Raw genomic sequence first — 20,926 nt, 5'->3', positions numbered from 1 at the left:
ACTGCACTCTTGCTCTTTTCTACTGCTACCCCACAGAGGAGGAGTTGTTATGAGGACAAAATAGAGTAGGGGATTAATGTTGGGGCAGGCTGCTTTCTGTCCCCATTGGGGAGAAATGCAGGTTATAAATATCTAAAGAAATAAATAAGGGAGCCTCCACATACAGAGGCAATACACCTTTGGATACCAGGAGGAGGAGGCTACTGGAAGGAAAGGCCTTGACCTATACGCCAAGTTCGTTGGCTCTCCAGGGCGACTATTTGTCTGCTGTGTGAGACAGGATGCGGGACTTAATAGGCTACTGGTTTGATTCAGCAGGGTACCAACTGCATTCTTAAAAATGGGCACAGAAAACTGTTGAATAGGAAAGAGCAAAACCAGGAAGGTAACAGAGATGGGGTGTTGATTTTGTAGTTGTGCAGTGTGTGCATTATAGGGCATGAGAAAGGGAATATTGAGGCATCAGGAGAAGAGGAAGGACTGTTGAGAGAAGTATTTAGAAAAGGAGTTCGTTCATGCCACGGGGTGCAGAGGGGAATGTGTTAAAGAAAGTGCAGAGTTAGAACTTTAATGGGTATGTATTTAAGGTAGTCCTTGGCTTAGCAAAAACGTTATCATGATCCTAAGAGAGACTTGCATTTTTATTCCCGTTGTACCCAGACGTCAACAGAGGATTCCTACCAGTTGCATTCTTAAAGTATTATGAATGGAGTTGACTTGGGCCAAGCTATTTCCATGCAAAATGGGAGCAAAATGTAGAGCAAGAAATGCACAGGAAATATGGATTGCGTTTAGCTACTGGAAGGAATTTCAAACAGCACGAAGTGTGTAAGTGTATCTCCTAAACAGGATTTTAATGAGGAGGCTTTTAATTTAAACGTGTCAATACAGAGAATGTAGACAAAAAGTAATTTGATTCTTATAATTAATAGGGTTTTTGACGGCACATAAAATGAAGAAAATGGGTGGGAGAGAGACTAGCTCTGTTCCACATTGTTGTATACAAAAGGAGAAAAAATCAAACGAGCTGTACTGAGGTATCCTATGAAGTTAAGTCAGCCATATTGTATAGTCAAAGAAAGCCAGTAGACCAGATTCATACCACAAAACTGGCTTGGAAGGAGCTGTCAGATGGAGCCTTGGGATCCATTCCATTATATTCTTCTTACTACATTTGTCTGTGGCAACTATTTCCATTTTTATTAAAATCTAACAGGGTTGTGAGCTTGAATTGTTTCCCTCAGAGCCCGGAACTGAAGCTCTGTCTCTGAATGTCGTAAGGGAATGTTGTCAGGTTATTCCCCTATCATGTCTACTAAGCATTTGTGTTACTTTGTCTCACACCAGACATGGTCCTCCAAATATTTCACCAGTTTGGGGATGGTTCCCAATTTCCCATGGGGCGAACTTTGTCCAGAACCCTGCACTTCTCAAAATAAAGGCAGCATTAAAATGTACGAGATAACTAGTCTTCATCTGAGGAGGTATATGCAATCCAACCTAAAACAAAATGTGGACCCCCTCAGGCAATCGAGCCATGCGGCTGCCTTCCTTTGTAATCTCTGTTTAAGAGCTGCTAATAATATCTGTTGTTTGGCTTGGCAATGCGGTAGAGTTTTTAACAAAGAGGGGTTGCCGGGTGTTGAAATGACCCCAGTAGGAAACATGGCAGCAGGCAGTTTCTGCAGCCCTGGGACGATATTTTGCCCGTTGGCTGGACAGGTGAGGTACGTGTTTGCTTATTAGGTACCTACTTTGCGTATAATGAAATGTCTTTCCCAGGCTTTGGCGCTGGCTTTCGGGCCACCATATGGCCTAAGTTTCCAATATGCTTTTGTGCTTGGGCCATTCCGCTGTCAACACAGATGGTGGGTGATAAAGCTACCCGTAGACCTGTTAAAGTTGAGAGGCTGCCATTAACTTATTGCCAAGGCTGTTGAATTCAAGGGCATGTCCAGATTCGGGAGGGAAGGGGGAGGACAGCAACAGCAACTAATTCTCTCTGGCTCTGGTGGTTGCCAGCAAACATTGTTGGCCAGGACAGGGTGTGGATCGTGCCAGAGAACCACCCTGAGTGGCTTAAACACTGCAGCCAATGGGGGGACAGTTGTGTTTTAAAGCTCTTCCTGCTGCTTTCCTGTTCCCAAAGGTCTCTGTTGTTTATTTAATCGTTTCCCAGAGTAATGAATTGCTATCAGCGGCATCAAGGCCCGAGTAGGTAGTGGAAAGCACAACGGCTGTGCAAACATATTTTTTCTTGCACGCCATTGGAAACTTCATTGAGAAAGAATCGGGTGCTGGCATTTTGGGGGGAACGTAAATAACAGTTTGCGTCATGAGCCCAATCAAGCTTACAACCATCTGCTGATATTATTGTCCCTAGTTTGTAGAGAGTAAGGGTGGTGCAGGGTAAGGGTGTCCCTAGACTGTACAGAGAAAGAGGCCAAGCTGTGAATGAGGAAGCCCTTTCTTCTGCAAACTCTCTAGGTGGTCGCCATCAATTCTTTACCTGTAATATGCAGAGAAGAGTACTGACCCTACCTTACTGGATTGCTGTTAGAAAGTACTGTGTTAAATGCCAAGGATTATTGTTGGTTTAGGCTGGGGGGGGGGTGGGCACTGATGCCACGAGTCTCTCGATAAATTTGTATCCGAGATGGGGTTTGAACTGCCGTATCCTGAGCCAAAACCTTTGGTCCGTCGAGGTCAGCGCCGTGTTCTCCAGCATGAGCTCTCCAGGGTCTCTGAGTCTTTCGCATCACCTATTACATCATCCTTTTAACTGGAGATGCTGGGGGTTGAATGTGGGTCCTCCTGCATGCAGGGGAAGTCTTAGTGGAAGTTCACGATGGGACCCCAGAATCACTGCCTCCTCCCTCGGGCCATCCCAGACTCAAGCAAGTGGTGGCCCTTGATCCGTGCAAGTTACATGCACGTTGCTGCCACCGCCAAGCTGGGTGCCGCCTGAGCCCTGGAGAAGGCATGTGCACCTAGCTGTCACCCAAGCTCCAGCGGTCTTGAGCTGGCTGTCTGAGAGCCGGAGGGACTGGGTGCAGGTGGCAGTGGGAGCTTACATGCTGTTCATCTTCTTTCCCCCTTCATCAGGGCGTGGGGGCTGTGGGGGGTTGTCCCCCCCACATCCTGGGGCCCAAGTCACCTGCCTTTGATGCCCTGTGGCTAAGACCACCCCTGCCTGCATGCAACGCAGATGATCAATCACTCAGCCACAGACCCTCTACTGGGAACTTCCCCCCTAATATTGGTGGTGCTGGAAAGTCCCATGAAGACGTAGCTGACTTATGGCAACTCCTGCTGGGGTTTTCAGGGCAAGAGATTAACAGAGATCGTCTACCTCTGCATGGGAAACCTGCTCTTCCTTGGAGGTCTCCCATCCAAGTACTAACCAAGGCTGACCCTGCTTAACTTCTGAGATCTGATAAGATCAGACTTGCCTGGGCTATCCAGATGAGAGCCCACTAATATTACATTCATTCAAACGATCCCCTTCCTAGTTTGTTTGTTTTTATTCTGGTTCAGCTAGATTTTTCTCCAGATTAATCCATGATAATTGTTGGTAAGAATGCAACGACAGGCTGCAGGCAGCCTGGCTTTAATCTTTGGAGAAATAGCAGCAAGAATTTCCCTTTCCTTTACACTTATCCATGCAAGATCTACAAGTATTGCATTATCCCAAGCAGGGCTTTTTTTCTGGGAAAAGAGGTGGTGGAACTCAGTGGGTTGCCCTCGGAGAAAATGGTCACATGGCTGGTGGCCCTGCCCCCTGATCTCCAGACAGAGGGGAGTTTAGATTACCCTCCGTGCCACTCGGCAGCGTGGAGGGCAATCTAAGCTCCCCTCTGTCTGGAGATCAGGGGGCGGGGCCACCAGCCATGTGACCATTTTCAAGAGGTTCTGGAACTCCATTCTCCCGCGTTCCCCCTGAAAAAAAGCCCTGATCCCAAGTATGTCTGTATGTGCGAGACGGGAGAAACAGCCCCATGTACACGCACTGAATATCCTGGCAAACAGCTCTGAGAAGTGTTCTTGCTGCCTTGGCTAGAATACTGCCTGTAATCTGTTGTGTTTTGTATCTTTGGCTCAGCCACCCTGAGTGGAATCTTGAGAGCTCAAGCTTGGCTTGCTTCCGCAGCTGGTATTGTGATGTACCCTGATCTCTGGAGAATGTCTTGCTTATTTGAAAGCCTCAAGGCCTCCTTCACAACAAAAGCTCAGATACATGAACTGGCTCTTACATTACATTAGTGCCATCTTCAAAACCACACCAGATTTCTCACTTCAGCATGCAACAAAAACATATCTCTGTGTACAAACATCCGAATGGCTTGCACTATCGGCAGCAAAAATGACGCCACAAACATGACAGGTGTAGCACAGGCAGGGCTCATTTCGAGGAGGAATGCACAGGAACACAGTTCTAGCAGTTCCCCCAAGAGGTCATATGTCAGGTGGCCCCGCCCACCTGACTCTCAGCCATTTGGGGCCCATTTCTGCATAAATTGGGGCCAAAATAGCCCGGATCGGGCCTCTGATGGGTGGTGGATCAGTCTCCCACTCAGCAGTGGCCCAATCCTGACCATTTTGGGCCCCTTTTCAGCCATTTTCAGCCCCTTTTTGCCATTTTGGGCCTAATTTCAGCCCTGAATGGCCAGGATTGGGTCTCAAACAGCCAGAATAGGTGATGTCAGGGGGTGTGGCATATGCAAATCAGTTATACTAATGACACACTTCCAGTGATGGCAAGAGGCATGGCATATGCTAATGAGTTATGCGAATGAGTTATGCTAATGAGTTCCTCCAGCTTTTTTTCTACAAAATGACCCCTGAGCACAGCCACCGATCTTGTGGGTCCTGTCTCAGCGCACCTACATGTAGCACTCAAGCACCACCTTTCCACTGCGTCAGGGAAAGAGATCAAGTTATTCATGGACTGCAGGTTTGCAATTGCCAGTCTGCCAATCAAGCATCCATGATCGCACATTTTATGGCTGATTAAAAATGCATGCCCCTTAACACTTCATTTTTAATGTGCTGCCTAGCTGTGCTAACAGGGCTATGTGACGGTGCTTGGGTTAGGGTACAAGTCCCAGGACGGCAACAGGATTCGAATTGTGCCCAACTGCTTTAAATTTTATATAATACCAACAAAGCAGGGCAGAGAAAAAGACAATTACAGACAGGCAGGATCAGTTAGGGTGGTCATGAGAGAGTCATAGGCTCAGACAGCCAGGCGCTAAAAGAATCCTGCCCAAACCAATGGCCAACTGCAGACATGATTTTTTTTTTTAAAAAAAGGGTTAGGAATCTGTTCATCCTTCCATTCCAGCTCATGCTCAGCACAGTTCCCACTCAAATACCTGACCGGCTTATTATTCTACAGGGTGGTTTGTATTTGTTATAATTCCCCATTCAGTTGCTTTGCCCTTCGGCATTCTATCCCATTCTGTGAAATTGGCTAAACAGTACAACAGCATGGCTCGACTTCATAACTTCTTGGTGGAATTGCATAACAAGTCACTCCCCCTGCCCCATGGATCTGCAATAGTGGGTGGGCAGCCTGCTACAAAACTTGGGACATTTGCCCCAGCTACAATATGCAATTTTCATTCTAGGCCCCCCCCCCAATATGGATCTTTGCAGCTCCCACCCATGGCAGCTGTGTTGATAGGCATGTGAGATTAAGGTCCAGGTAATTTACCTGCTCAGACTAGGACTGGCTGCCTTCACAAAAGTGGGGCCCGTCATTCACTCTCTGTTTAATCTATCTCACAGGGTTGTTGTGAGGACAGATGAGGGAAGGCATGTATGTCCTTCTGACCTCCTTGGTAGATGGGCAGAACATAATCAAATAAAGAGCCCTCTTGGTTGGAAGGGTACCGCTTTCCCCTGGAGTGGAGCTGGACTAGCAACATGCATCAGTCCCTTCCAAGGTGATATCAAGATCTGGCAGCTCATGGTGAGATGGATGATGCCAACAGGGAAAACAAATGGAGCTAATTCACTTCGCCCACACAACAATAGCAGAGAGCGAGTCTAAGTACTGTAAGCTCACTGGCAATGGTGGCAAAGGATGAAATTAATTACCGTTTTAAAATCAATGAGGTCTTGAACTGTGTGTGCGCTTTCTTTTAAGTCTTTGACAAGGAAAACAAAAGAAAAAGGAAGGTGGAATGGCAAATAATACAGAGGGATGGGTGTGATTGCAGGATGTGCAGTGTGCAGGTACATGTTTTGCATGCTCGCCATGTGCTGAAGATGAGCAACAGGACTTTTCCAAAGGTCAGTGCTCTAACGTTGAGTCCCAAGAACTGTTAGGATCAATGAGGTATGTGACTCCCCCCGCCCACTTTTTTGCATCTTGTGGGTAAAAGAACATTCTATGTAGCACTGCAGATAATATTACAAATGTATATTATGTGCTGTCAAGTCGCTTCCAATTTACAGTGACCTGATGAATTAACAACCTCCAAAACCTCCTATCATAACAGCGTTGCCCAGATTTTGCAAACTGAAGGCTGTAGTTTCCTTTATTGAGTCAAACTCATTAAAGTTTGAGTCAGTCTTGCTGGCTCTTGCTCTTTTCCTACAGCCTTCAACTTTTCCTAACATTATTGTCTTTTCCAGTGAGTCTTGTCTTTGCAAACATTACATCTTTATAGCCATGAAGTCTAGCAACTTGTTCTTTTATCAATGAACGCCTAGATCCTTTGCAAGTTAAAATCTGCACCTTTTCCTAGACTTGTGCAGAGCAGCACAATAGGCTTGGTTACTATGAAGTAGTTGCTGTATGCTCTTGTGCTGATGTTGTTGGATCTCTGATGGTTTCTCCTACCTGGGCCACACTCTGCCTCTCATCCAGTCTCTGAACCAGGATAGCATCTTAAACAATGAATATACCAAAAATACTATATATATTCTAACAAGCTGCCATTATATCTAAATGATCAACATGCAATTACATTAAAGTATACAAAAAGCATAGGAATCATAAACAACTGCATATCAGTAAACAAGAGCCATCGTGTTAAATGCTCATCAATATTCCAGAACTGTATTACTTTTGCATCCTGATATGCAATTGGTTATGATTAATACACTTTCTGTATAACGATCCAGGTAATTGCACACTGATTATGTATAATGGTAGATGGTTAGAATACATACAGTATTTTTATATTCATTGTTTAGGATATTTTTTTTTGTTTTCAAACTTTTTATATAAGGTTCCTAGAGGGCCTGCTCCTCCTCCTCCTCCTTTGTTGTTGTTGTAATCTTTCATCTGGTGGTCACATAGCAAGCATGCATCTGGAAGTCACTTCTGCTGATGTACCAGTGCCCAGCCAGGCTGTTGTGCCATTGCCACTTCAGGGCCAGTGCATGGCTACAGGTCAAAGGATGAGCTGGTCAGTGTAGTCCATTTTAAACACACTGGGGTGCTTCCATGAGAATTATCTTCAGGTTGCAGAGATGTTCCCCTTTGTGGCACTTGAGTCCTGCAAGCCACCTGCTTTCAATTGTACATGGGCACAAATTGAAATATGAATAAAATTTCGTGATGAATCGGGCCGATTCGTGTTTCGTGGGGCTGCAGTTTTCATGAAATTCACTACTTTTTGGGCCGATTCATTCAATTCATGATGCCAGGCAGACTGGCGCTGATCCATTGATTCCCTAGGCAACATAGGCCCGGAATGTCTGCAGACCTTTTGTTGCCATTGGAAACCCCAATCTTAGCCCACATAACCTTGATAGGCAGCTTTCCCTGCCAACTGGAGACCTTCAATTCTGCCCTATACAACAAGGAGCAGGGTGGTTAACTCCTAGGCAACTGAGGAGATGGGCCTTCTGTAGCCATGGGAACAGCAATCTCATCCCTCCAAACCCTGTTAGGCAGGTCTGTCTGCCAACCAGAGACTTCCTGTTCTGCTCTATGTGAGCATTTCTTACATAAGGCACAGCTCTCTGCCTCGTGCTTTTCAGTTCCAGTAGACAGAGGGGGAGGGAGGACCTGTTGCTGGGATTTGGTGTGAGAAAGTGGAATTGGGAGCTTTTGGCTAGATTTGCTGCTGCTTTAAAAGAGACTGAAAAGCCTCTTTCTTATTTTCAGCTCTTGGCCTTGCTGGGAAGGTCGTTGGGTGAGGGTGCCTTCTTTCCTCCACCCCACCTAACCCCAGTCTCAGGGCATTGCCTGGCTTTGGGGTCTAGCTTGACTGAGGCCTACCTCCCCCCGCCCTTTAATTTACTTTGCTTATATTCTTATTTAGAGCATTTGTTCTTGCTGGCTTGTTGGGTGAAGGTGGGTGGAGGAGAGCCTGCTAAAGTTTCCCTGCAAGTTTGGCATCTCTGGGTATGAAGGGGGCCACTGAAGTGCTCTGGGTTCTGATGAATCACCAAACTAATGAATCATTTCGTGAAATGGGACAATTTTGTGAAAGTTAGTGATTCGTGGAATGCGACAAAACATGAAACACTCATTTCATTTTTTCCCATTTCGTGCCCATCTCTGCTTTCAATGCACAAATTGCTTTCATTCCCCATGCTTCTAGATAGGGATTGTAGGGAACTCTTTCAGACTTCCACACAAAGAGCTGGATCTAGACTAAATTTTCTGCTAACGGAAAGTTGGGCAATTTCCACCAACTCTCTCTTCCTGCTGCAGTCCCCTGATTGCTATTCCCAAAGGCCCCCTCTCCCCCAGAAGCAGATTTTGGGGAGATCACTGGACTGCAGGGGGGGAGGAGGAGGAGGCAGGAACAGTCTGTTCCACTGATGGAAGTGCCTTGAGTGAGCCCAAAAGATAATGTAGATCTAAACCATTGGAAGTTAGCAGCAATGTGAGAATGATTGTGCGGCACCACCACCACCATCATCATAACTGTGCTTATCTACTGCTCTTCTAGACACATTAGTGCCTCACCTAGAGCAGTGAAGAAGTTAGTGTTATTATTATCCCACAATACAGTTGAGGAGCTGGGGCTGAGACGAGTGGCTTACACAAGGCCTCCTACTGAGGCCTCCTACAGTAGTGGGATTTGAACCAGCAGAGTGCTGATTCACAGCTGAACCACTTAACCACTGTGCTACAGAACTGTGGCTTTGTAACTCATTCCTTGCTACAGTAACTTCAACCACCCCACAGCACCTTCTTTATCAGCAGCATGCCACAGCAAAACATCTGGATTCTAACTGATTACTGAGCTTATGATGCCTCTCAGCCTATGCCCCAATTAGACACTGACCTTTGTCAGCATTCAGCTACAGAACACTTGCCACATCCTTGCTGAGCTCGCCACGGACACTGAAAAAGGATCCTCTGCACCTGTTGACCCAGTTTGGTGTAGTGGTTAAGAGCGCAGGACAATAATCTGGAGAGCCGGGTTTGATTCCGCACCCCTCCCCTTGAAGCCAGCTGGGTGACCTTGGGTCTGTCACAGCTTCTAGGAGCTCTCTCAGCCCCACCCACCTCACAGGGTGATTGTTGTTGTGGGGATAATAGTGATACACTTTGTAAACCATTCTGAGTGGGCATTAAGTTGTCCTGAAGGGTATTATATAAATCGAATGTTGTTGTTGTTATTATTATTATTAAATTCTGCTGTGATTGATCCTGCAATGATTCCATCTTTTCCTCGCTTAAGTCTGTAATCCTAAAATCAGTTTCCTGAGAGTTAGCCCCACCGGGAATAAGCCCCACTCAATCGACTTCCAAGTGGACCCGATTAGGGTTGCCCCTTGAACTGAGCAATTATCCTGGCTGATTCTTGGCTTTCGCATTGGTCTATTGGATTGGCGTTTACATTTTTTTCAGGCAGTGGCTTTTAAATTGTGCCCCCCACCTCCATTGGATTTTATGTTGGCTGGCTTTGACTGGAACTGGTTCTTTAGGGGTCAGGGACCTCGCTGGTGCAATTTGAGTGCATTTCAGTGCTTTATATATAAATAAAGTAAGGAGAGAGAAAGACTTTGAAAAAAACTGTGACCTACATCTCGGGCAGGCAACCCGATGAATAAGCGAGCTTCGAGGTGTGCTAACTATTAATTAGGAAAAGCCGCAGAGCCCTGCTCCAGCGAACCACAAGCATGTGATATCGTCGTTCAGAAGGAGATTCTGGCAGTGTTTATCCAATAGGACCTCTGTGGTGGGAAACATTAAGAGAAGTTTCCTAGGGGACACGGAAAACATTAGCAACAGGCAGCCCGCAGTGTTCGAAGGAGCAAATTGCACTGAACAAACCTGATTGTTTTTTCTGATGGAATTACAAAATTAGTGGTTGAAAAGGGGGAGGGAGAGAGTGCAGTTGCTCCAATACTTTTAGATCTCAGTAAACCACTTTGATGGCACCTCATGAAACCTGGCGGAGGTAATTCAGGCTGGCTTGGAAGCCAGCCTCCTGCCTCACAGACTGCGAAGTGTGTGAAGGACACACAGAAAGGGTAACGATGTTCAGTAATGCATTCAGTGCCAGGGATGTGTCATCTAATGGGGCGCTGCCGTGGCGGCTGATGTTATGTCTGCTCCTATTTAACATCTGCATTATATGATCTGGGCGCGAGAGGACTCGGCATGCTAATCGTATTCGCAGCTGATAGTAAATGGCGAGGTGTTGTGAACATCAGAGAGGGCAGGGAGATAATTCAAAGGGACACAGAGAGGTTAGAAATGTGATCAGGAAATATGTGGCATAATGAGATTCAGCTTGAAAGCAGCTAGCGAGGGAAGAGAGGAGGCAAAATATTTTGGACCAAGGGGTTCTTTTTGCGGGGGTGGTGGTGGTGAGGATGGGTGAGAATGGGGAGGGGTCAGTAATTTGGGTACAGCTGCTCGCTGTGTGGCCTTCCTGATTATTTTTATCACTCTGCTGCCAACTTTTTGTAGGATTGTGATGAAATTAGGGTTGCTCACTGCTTGGAGAAAAGATATCCAGTCCTTTGTGTGTTTAAAGTGCCGTCGATTGACTTATAGTGACCCGAACAAGGGGATTTCAAGGAAAGTGAGAAGAGGTTTGCCAGTCTCTTCCTCTGCATAGTCTTCCTTTGTGGTCCCTCATTCAAGTACCGTCGCTGCTTAGCTTCTGAGATCGGACAAGATGGGACTATATCATGCCGCCTTCACTCTTCTCCAGTCAATTTTCCGGATGTTATTTCCAAGGTGATGTTATTCACCTCCGTGCCGTGAAAAGCTTCAACTCATTTTCATGCATTAAGCTTTTGCTTTAGGGAAGAACACGTTCTCCAGGCCTGTTAGCAACTTCAGCTTAGAAAGAATCATAGAATCATAGAGTTGGAAGGGACCTCCAGGGTCATCTAGTCCAACCCCAAGCACAATGCAGGAAATTCACAACCAAGTGATCCCTGCTCCATGCCTTGAAGATGGCAAAAAACCCTCCCGGATCCCTGGAGGATCCCCATAAGAGGACACAGTAAACATGATCAAATAGCCGACTGGACCTGCCTCCAAGTAACTTGGGTTTTAAGCAGTGATTAGCGGCTTCTTTTCTTGCATTTGTATCCTTTCTTTCCATCAAGGAGCTCAGTGCAGTACACCTACCCTCCATTATTTTATCCTCACCATGATCCTGTGATCCAGGATCACCTAGCATGTTTCAAGGCTGAGCAGGACTTGGAATCCTGCCCTGACCTTGCTTTGACATTACCCATTATGTCATGCCAATTTTCACGTTTGACTGATGTGAATCTAACCAGGGCTTTTTTTCTGGGAAAAGAGGTGGTGGAACTCAGTGTGTTGGCCTCAGAGAAAATCATCACATGGCTGGTGGCCCCGCCCCCTGATCTCCAGACAGAGGGGAGTTTAGATTGCCCTCCTCGGAGTTTAGATTGCCCTCCGTGCAATCTAAACTCCCCTCTGTCTGGAGATCAGGGGGTGGGGCCACCAGCCATGTGACCATTTTCAAGAGGTTCCGGAACTCCGTTCCACCGTGTTCCTGCTGAAAAAAAGCCCCGAATCCAACTAAAAGAAGTGACAGGACTGCCTTGTCATTTTCCTGAGCCTGCGGATGCTCAGGTGTCAGCGCTGTTTTCATGCTTGGAAGGATATAGGGCATTTGCGATTGGCAGGCATCATGAGGTTTGTTCACATACCAGAAGTCAGGCTAATAGAGCATTATTGTTTGAAAGCTGCCACTGAGGGCCTAGCCAAAGCCTAAACTCCCGTTCCAGTGCTGCAAAGTCCTCATTCCAGGTATTGGGTTGGACATAACTAGCTTTTTAGTGGGTACAAAAGGAATCACGCTTTTGATCCCCAAAACTGCTTGGGGAATCTTGGGACATGCACAGACAAAAGTTACGTGGGATGGGGGCTGTGGTACGGAGGGAAGGTGGGACAGACTTGAGTGAAGAAGTTGGCTGGATCCAACCCATAGGTTTGGGTGTGGCTCTCACGGTTCAAAATATTCATTGCCAGCTACTGCAAGATGATTCACCCAGTTGCAGAGCAGTTGGTAATGAACTACAAATGCTCTTCTATAGTATCACAAATCTTTTGCGTGTGTGTAATACATTGTTTTCTTGCAACTGCTTCTGCCAACTCCACTTAACGATATCAAGCCTTGGATGGGGAGCCTGGTTGCCAACTCCAGGCTGCAATATTCCTGGAGTTTTGGGGGCACTGCCTGGGGATGTTCAGCAAGGATATGATACCACAGAGTCCACCCTCTGAAGATGCCATTTTCTACAGAGGAACTGATCTCTGTAGTCTGGAGAACAGTTGTAAATCTGGGAGAACTCCAGCCTCCACCTGGAGAATGGCAACGCTAATGAGAAGCCATGTCCTTCTCTCTCAACTATTCCAGCCTGGTTCATTTCATGTGCCTGTTCCCAAAGCTGAGCATGTACGTCAAGGGCTCTCAATTGGAACGCAAATATCCTGTGCATTCTTGCACTGCTGCCTGGGACATGGATTTTATTCCAGTAAATTCTGTGCATGCACCAACACGATACACGCTGTTGGCTGATTAAAATAGTTGACTGTGCAGGTGCAAAAACAGCACATGCATTTAAAATAGGTGAATTCCACCACGATATGGAAAGAAAACTACTCGAAATCCTGCCAGCTTTGAATCATAAAAACTCATCAACGTGATTATAATGAGGCGAGAAAGGAGGCATCGCAAACAAGGTAAATTCTGTTTTTTTGGAATGCATGATTTGCAAAAAGCCGAAATCATCCCCGATCATGAGCTACCTGCCCAGCCTCCTCTCCAACCAGCTCACAGGGGAGTTGCTCAGGCTGTATTTGACTTACAGGCTGGGCAAATGAGCTGTGCAAGCTTCAGCCAAATAGGGCTATGATTGAGCAGCTGGCTCAGTGGTGCGCTTGTTTGTAATGTCCAAAGATGCTGATTTGATAGCAAATGATGTGTGATGATGGTGGACCTCCACAGAAGAACTGACATGTAGTTATAAACTGGGAGCTACAGAAGTGGCTCGTATCCTGTTATCTTCCTTCCCACCCTGCCACCTCTCCAGATTACTTTGCTTGGGATACGCACCGCCGGTTGTTTTGCTGCCTTCATGCCATCAGTGCAGCCTGCATCCCTGCCAGGGCTTCATCATGGCTGCCCATTAGTGAGGCTGGGTTCTTTAACTTGATCTGTCAGCTCATTGACGAATTCGGAGTCTCTCATTAGGCTCTTATTGAGCATGCAGAGACTGGACGGTTTGCTACTACAGAAAGGAGCCTGTCCCTAGTGTTGCGAACAATGGGAAGAAAAGGCGGAAGGGCTTCTAATGAGGAAGAAAAGTTTCATTAGTGTCTCTTTCTGGAGGAGAGAATCCCAGAGAGAGAGAAAGAGAGAGAGAGAGAGAGAGAGAGAGAGAGAGAGAGAGAGAGAGAGAGAGAGAGAGAGAGAGAGAGAGAGAGAGAGAGAATTTTGGGGGTTCAAATGTTGCACAGAGCAAGGGTGGATAATCTTTTGCTAAAACACTCGGGAGAGCCGATGCCCAGCCAAACAGGTGGGGCAGCTGGAGGGGGGATGCATTAGAGAAAGTATTGAAGGAGGAAGGCCTAGCTTGCTCCAGGCCCTTTCAGATTCCGCATTGATCAACATGTTCCTTATTCGTATGACCAAGTAAGAATAACTACATTCCGAGATGCAGGAATCTTTGAAATAATGTGAGCTCCAGCTCCCAAGATGGATGGAGGGGATTCTCAACTCTGCATTCTCCGTGTAATGCAAACAGACCTCTGGAAGAAACTTGACAAGCGGGAGTGGGGGGGGGTGCTTTAACCCTGATTCTGCCTGCTGATTATCCCTTGCAAAAACCTTCCCAGCTTAGTTTTTCATGTAACTCTCCATTCCTGTTGCAAAACTGGAGGCAATTTTGGTTGAAATGAAATGAGTGTGCGTATGGGGGATTTGTAGGAGGAATCAGGAAAAGGGATTAAGCACTATCCACTGCTGGTCCCCTGCAAATGTCCCCCGACCCCTGTTTTCATGCACATTCACAGGAAGCATCCCTATACTGAATCTATCAAGGTTAGTATGGACTGTTGTCAGGCAGAGGTCTTTCCTAGCAAGTACAATATAGAATGCTGTATTAAAAAAAACATGTTGGTGCAGAACTAAAACATGAGACCAGCCCGGGGAGGAGGCCAATAGAAGCAACTGTTCACAGCTTCACCATCCAAGGACCACCAGAAATAACCAGGTGTTATTAACCTGAGGGTTCCACCAATCGTTCTCAGAGCTTCCTTAATAGCCAAAATAAATGAACTGATAATAGATAGCCAAGAAGCTAGGCAAGGTGTTTTTTTTATATGTTTGTGTATCTATGGGGTGTGGGATGTTTAAAATCTACCTGCTTGCATTTTTTTTTTGCTTCTGTTCTCTTCTTTTATGCCTGGACAGGTTTATGTTTTTTTTTTTAAATGGTTGCGCATCCTTTCCATTTCTTTTGCTTGTATTAGTCATCTATAACACGGCACTGGGAGGGAAAGACAAAATGGGTTTGGATATGGAACGTAGCAAGGAGGGGGAATGGGGAGAGCAGCTCTCCACAAGTTCATGTTATTTATTAATTTATTAAAGCATTTATAGCCTCTCTTTCTTTATAGCTTATTAGCAACAGGATAAAGGACAAGACTTCTCAGAGCCTCTGCGTGGACCTGCATTCTGATCATTTTGTTTCCCACCACCAGTGGAAACTTGCCTGGTCAAATTTCCTCTCCAGGACACCAAAAATGATCCTTAGGATTGGAGGGTTCACCCCCTTGTCTCTCCCCATTCTTACTCCAGCCACCTGACCCACACAGCTATTCCTGCACGTGGGGCCCACCATCTGGTGCTCCGAAGCAGCTGCAGGATCAGAGAGGAAAACTCTGCATCCCATTGGGCGCAGCCTGTTATTTCTATGCAGATTTGGTTCTTAGCCAGTTTCAGTGCAAAAATCAGCCACAGGCAGGATCTTCCACAAGAATCACTGGAATAGACCTCTGCAGGGATGGGTGAACATGCAGGCTTTGTGATCATGTTGCCGCTTCCGTGGTAGTTATTACTCACTCTTGCTGCATTGCAGAGCACTGGATTTGATGCACAACTTCTAATTCCTTCTTATCTAGATGGCAGCATGATGTGCATTACTCATGCAGCAAAAGTCTGGAGGCCTTGAACACACATAAAGCTTCCTTAGGCTGAGTCAACCACCTGTCCATCAAGATCCCTGCTCTTTACCGAGAATGCCAGTGGCTTTCAAGGGTCTCAGGTCAAGGTCTTTCACATCACCTACTGCCTACTCCTTTCTAAGCGGAGATGCTGGGGATTGAACCTGGGACCTTCTGCACGCAAAGCAGAGGCACTTCCAATGAGCCATGGCCTCCCTTCTCTACTGCTCATGCATCTCTTGTTGATGAATGAGCAGGCCCTTTCCATATTACGAAGAACATGCATCTCCTGGGTACCTGTCAGGCTATTTCCTTACAGGCATGTCCAGAATACAAATAAAGAAAACGAATATCCACAATGGCCTTAAATAACAGAGAACTATCTCCTACGATCGAGCAAGGACAGGGATGGCCCTATGCAGAGTGTAGAGTGAAGCCACCTACCCGAGAAGCAAGATTTTAGAGGCCAACCAACAGAACAATCACGAATCTGTTTTTTTTAAAAAAATGCAGAATTAACATAGAGAACTCACTACCACAGGATGTAGAGATAGATAGTTGCTAGCACAGATGGCATTGAAAGGGGAAGAGATAAATTCATGGAAGGTTTTTTAGCCACGATCGGCGAATGGTTCAGAGGTAGTGTATTTCTGAGTATTGTTGTGGGGAAGAGCGGCAGGGGACACTTCGGCCTCTGTAGCCTGCATGTAGACCTTTCGGCAGCTTTGGGTTGCTTACTGTGGGAAAGAAGAGGGTGGGTCCAATGGGCCATTGATCAGATCCACCGTGGCTCTTGCTATTTTTTCTAAATTATCCTTTTTTTAAAAAAATCTATTTTTTACAGTGAAGTGTCTGTGTACATACCCCATTTGGGTTTTCTGCTTCAGGCACCAAAATGTCTTGGTGCCATCTCAGAGAGAGAGAGAGAGAGAGAGAGAGAGAGCGAGAGCGAGAGCGTGCGCACGCGTGCACATGAGCTCCACAGGTCACCACAAGGCTGCTTGACGGGATGCTTTGACAGTAATGAAGCAAGCAACCTTTACCTGTGAAATGCTCTGTGTGAGCATGCATCTCCTATCCCATGCGCCTCCATCTCACCACTGTACATCGTGGAGGCCTTTTCAGTCTGTCTTACTTATTAGCGTCTAATTAGATTATTATTAGAATAATACATTGTTCAGCCTCTTTTGTGTCCATTTGCAGCCACGTCAATTTCCTTATGAAGGCAGGAATCCGTTCCTTTCATCAGAGCCGACGGGCTACCGCTGAGCTGCAATAATAATCCCTCTCCCGGCTCTTTGTCTTCATTAGCAAAGTTGCACTCTGGGAGTTTTTAACAGCGGCGCAACTTAACAGCTCTGAGCGACGTGTGAGATTTTGGAAGAGCATGCTTTGCCTTCAGCGGGCTTTAGTGTGCTGAACCGTGTGCGCCCATGCTCATTACTGTCGAAGGTTACACAGAGCAACAGATTAAGGGAAGAGAGAATAAAATCCTCACCATCAGCTGCTTGATCGTTGGGTGTTCCTCGGTTTCTCTGCCTGAGGCAGACTCCTTGTGAACAATCTCGACACGGATATCGTTCTTGGCTGAAACCACACCTTTCAAATCTATGCGAAGGGGTGAGAGAGAAAAAGCAGAAACATTACATGTAAACTAGTGCAGTGGCCGTCAACGCACCAGAGTTCTTATTGAGGTAACCTGTCAAGGCAAAATGGCAGGTTTTATAGAACAAACCCAAAACATATATGGCATTTGTAAAAAGATACTGGTTTCCATGAAATTTCTACTCTCACTGAAAATGTTCCATACTGGCCCACTCAACCGTGGGAGCCCCAGCACATTGGAGAGGATTGTGGGTTTTGTTCTACTGCATGCATTCAGTTCACATGTGCAGTGCTGGTCAGGTCTGATTGGCTGTTCTCGTTCCTGCTTTGGCTAAGAATTTGATATAGAAAACATGGTTGGCAAAGTCCTTCTAGACAAAGGAGCTATGAGAACTAGGATGGTTGGTGTGGTTGGATTAAAACACAAGGCAGATCTGAGTTCAAATCCTCATTCTGCTATGAAGACTATGGGGTGATCTTCTGCCACTCGCCCTCTCTTAACCTAAACTATTTCATAGAGTTGTTGTTGAGATAAGACAGGAGCCGTGATTGTTACTATGACTTTTTTAGAGTAAGAGTGGACTCTTGATATGCAGAACCCTAGTTCATGCTGAATGTTCTTGGTTAGAATGCTGTTTTCTACACCGCTCGGGTTGCAGGGATAGTTCAAGAAGGGATGCAACCTGAGGAGCCCATCTCTGGTAGCTGCTGCTTGCTGCCGTCACATCTCACCAACCTCCCACCCTGCCGAGGAGCTGGAGCAAGTGGTTGCCCACTTCCAAGTGGTGGCTGGAGATCTCCTGGAAATGCACCTGACCGCCAGGCCACAAAGATGAGTTCCCCTGGAGAAAATGACTGCTTTGGAAAGTGGACTTTATGGTGTTATGCCCTCCCCTCCCTACAAACCTACTCTCTCCGGGCTCCACCTCCCCAAATTTCCAGGAATTTCCCTGGGAACCCTAGGTATCACTCCTTCCCTCCTTATTTCCCTAGCCACATATAAAGGCAGCACAGCATGCCAAACAGGACTTCCAGATCTTTCACATCACATCTTGCAAGATTTTAGGAAGTCCTACTGGGCACTTACAGCTGGGGAAGGAGGAAAGAACTAGTCCAGCTCCCTTTGTAGGGCTGCAAAGACAGTAGAGGCTGCCACACTCCAAAATCAGTTGCCTCGGGTCACTGCCTCACCCTGCCTCATGTTAGAGCCAGCCATGCTGGTTTGGGCTAAACAGCCAAACCGGTAACACAAGACATGCTTGATGTGGTCCTATTTTCAGCTCACTTTCACCACTCCACAAAGCACTCATGTTATCTAAATAATTAGCTGTATAAAGTAGTAGCAATTTCAAAATTATTGCAAGGGCCTGCTCTTGATTGGGCCTGCACTGTGGCGTTCCTGTCCTCACTGCACCTTTTCAATTGCTGAGACAGCTGTGCGTTGGTGGGTGCGCACAGCCGTTTCAGCGCTTGATGAAGCATGGGGGTGGGGGGGGGGTCAGCCTGATTTGAGGGCCCAATCAGGATCAGGCCCTCATAGCATTTTTAAATCACTGTAAAATGGTGGTAGCATCCTCGAGGTGGGCATGAGGGCACTATTGTGTCCAGTTTGGCTCGCAGAATATTGTTCAGTCAGCAACAGCTGAGCTTGAAGAGGGAAGGCCCACTTCCATGCAGCAGCTGAGAGAAAGAAGGGCCAAGGAACCCAGCTACTGGCTCTGAAACCCAGTCTTCCCAGTAGAAGTCGAACACTCTTTGAAGAGGTCTTTTGTGTGCGTGAAAAAAATAAAATAAACCAAAGACACTAAGGAGGCCTAACAGAAAACAAGGTCCTGCTTCTCTCTCTGTGTATCTAAGATTAAAGAGAAAAAAAGTAAAGTAAAATCTAAACAACCTAAAGCTTTGCAGAACCAGAGTGAGATTTAGCACTGTAAGACTGTATTTTCTAGATCCAGAGGAGTTAGCCGTGTTAGTCTGTAGTAGCAAAATAAAAAAGAGTCCAGTAGCACCTTTAAGACTAACCAATTTTATTGTAGCATAAGCTTTCGAGAATCACGTTCTCTTCGTCAGATGCATCTGACGAAGAGAACGTGATTCTCGAAAGCTTATGCTACAATAAAATTGGTTAGTCTTAAAGGTGCTACTGGACTCTTTTGTATTTTCTAGAATCTCCTAAACTAAATGCTAGAGTTTGAGCATCCTAGAACCTTTAAATGTATGTTTATGTCTGTGATGGCTCAGGGACAGGTGGCCAGATGGATTGACAGGGTTTGACAGTTTATGGTGACTGATCAGCCTCAGAGAGTCACATACTATTCCGTGGCTGATTTTACAACCAAGAGATTGTAAATCAAAGGGACACAGTGTTCCTTTGATTTAATGCCTCTCTATTGGGCAAGTGGATCTGGTGGGATTTTGGGCTCCAGAGCATGAGGTCCAAATCGGTTAATGCATTTTTGTCACATGTGGGAGGAACCCTGAAAAGGAGCTGTCCCTTCAAGTGTGTGTGTGTGTGTGTGTGTGTGTGTGTGCGCGTGCGCGCCAAAGGTGTCTGTGCAAATGTGATCCATGGGCGGATGTATAGAAGAACAAGCAGCCATGCTACGCCTACATCCATTTGTCTTTTCCAACCAAAGGGAGGCAAGCAGGCGTCCAGAACTGTAAGCCTTTCTTAGTTAGTAACCTTTTCCATGCTATTTTCTTAGCCTGCCTGCTAGAACTGTACTGTATTTTACCCTGGAGTTGTGCCTTGTTGTAATAAAGAGGTTTTAGTTAAGCGGAATTGCCTGGATTCCTAGTTCATGTCTCTAACCACATGCTGAAGTTCCTGAAATAACCCCTGGGCAGTTGGACCTCTGGGCAGCTGCTAAAAAGTAGGGGGGTGTCCCCAGCAGGGGAGGCAAATATAATATCCAAGGGTGGGGGCAGCTGATCTGAATGGGGCAGTTGGAGGGTAAAAAGAACCATTTCCTATCTAGTCTTCCAGCTGGGGCTGCTATCAGTGAAAGGATCTTGTAGGGGAGGGGGCGGGTGGGCAAGGAACCATTAAAATGTCACTTATTTAAACTAGCTTATACCATTCCCTCTTTTCAAGGAACGCTGGGAACTAGCATTCTGTCAGGGATTGGGCTAGAGATTTCTCCTGGGATTATTTGGTGTGGGGGAACCATGCTTGTTATAGAACCAATATAAACTTTTAGTGACCATTAAAAAAAAAATATGGATCCAGATTTGGTTTTCCTGGGTGCTAAAGTTATTCATGGCAGTTCTCTAGGATCCAGATGGCATGAGTTTCACAGGCAGTGAGATCTGTGAGGTGAAAGTGCCATCAGGATGCTAAAATCTGACTGCAGGGAAATTTTGGGAAGTGGACAAAGCAGCACAGAAATTGAGGTACAAACTAGGTCTGAGGTGGCCATCCCTGAAAATGTCAACCGTACAATCAGAGGTAGCTATCCTATGAAACACCTCAGGAAAATGAACTTAGATACCATTAAGAGGAGCAGTAAGGGACATAAATCTCAGTCATAGCGCACATTTTCCTGGGATGTTTTCCAGGGCAAATGGTATTGAAATGAGTGGTACCTATGTGGCTTGTGCAGGTAAAAATTTCCCTTGGATTGTACCAGGTGGTAGTGGAGAGCCAGTTTTGTGTAGTGGATAAGAGCGACAGGACTCTAATCT

General features: G+C 46.2%; 1 protein-coding gene across 1 annotated transcript in view; it reads right to left on the bottom strand.

Annotated features, from left to right (window-relative positions):
- KIRREL3 (kirre like nephrin family adhesion molecule 3) overlaps window positions 1–20,926 on the bottom strand; it is a 415,785-nt gene that overhangs the window by 8,604 nt on the left and 386,255 nt on the right. The window contains exon 15 of the mRNA XM_054998021.1: window positions 17,136–17,245. Coding sequence (XP_054853996.1) covers window positions 17,136–17,245 — 110 coding nt within the window. The remainder of the gene's footprint in view (window positions 1–17,135; window positions 17,246–20,926) is intronic.

Source organism: Eublepharis macularius, chromosome 14, assembly GCF_028583425.1.
Source record: "Eublepharis macularius isolate TG4126 chromosome 14, MPM_Emac_v1.0, whole genome shotgun sequence".
In the NCBI taxonomy this organism is placed as follows: domain Eukaryota; kingdom Metazoa; phylum Chordata; class Lepidosauria; order Squamata; family Eublepharidae; genus Eublepharis; species Eublepharis macularius.
This window is presented reverse-complemented; position numbering and strand designations above follow the sequence as displayed.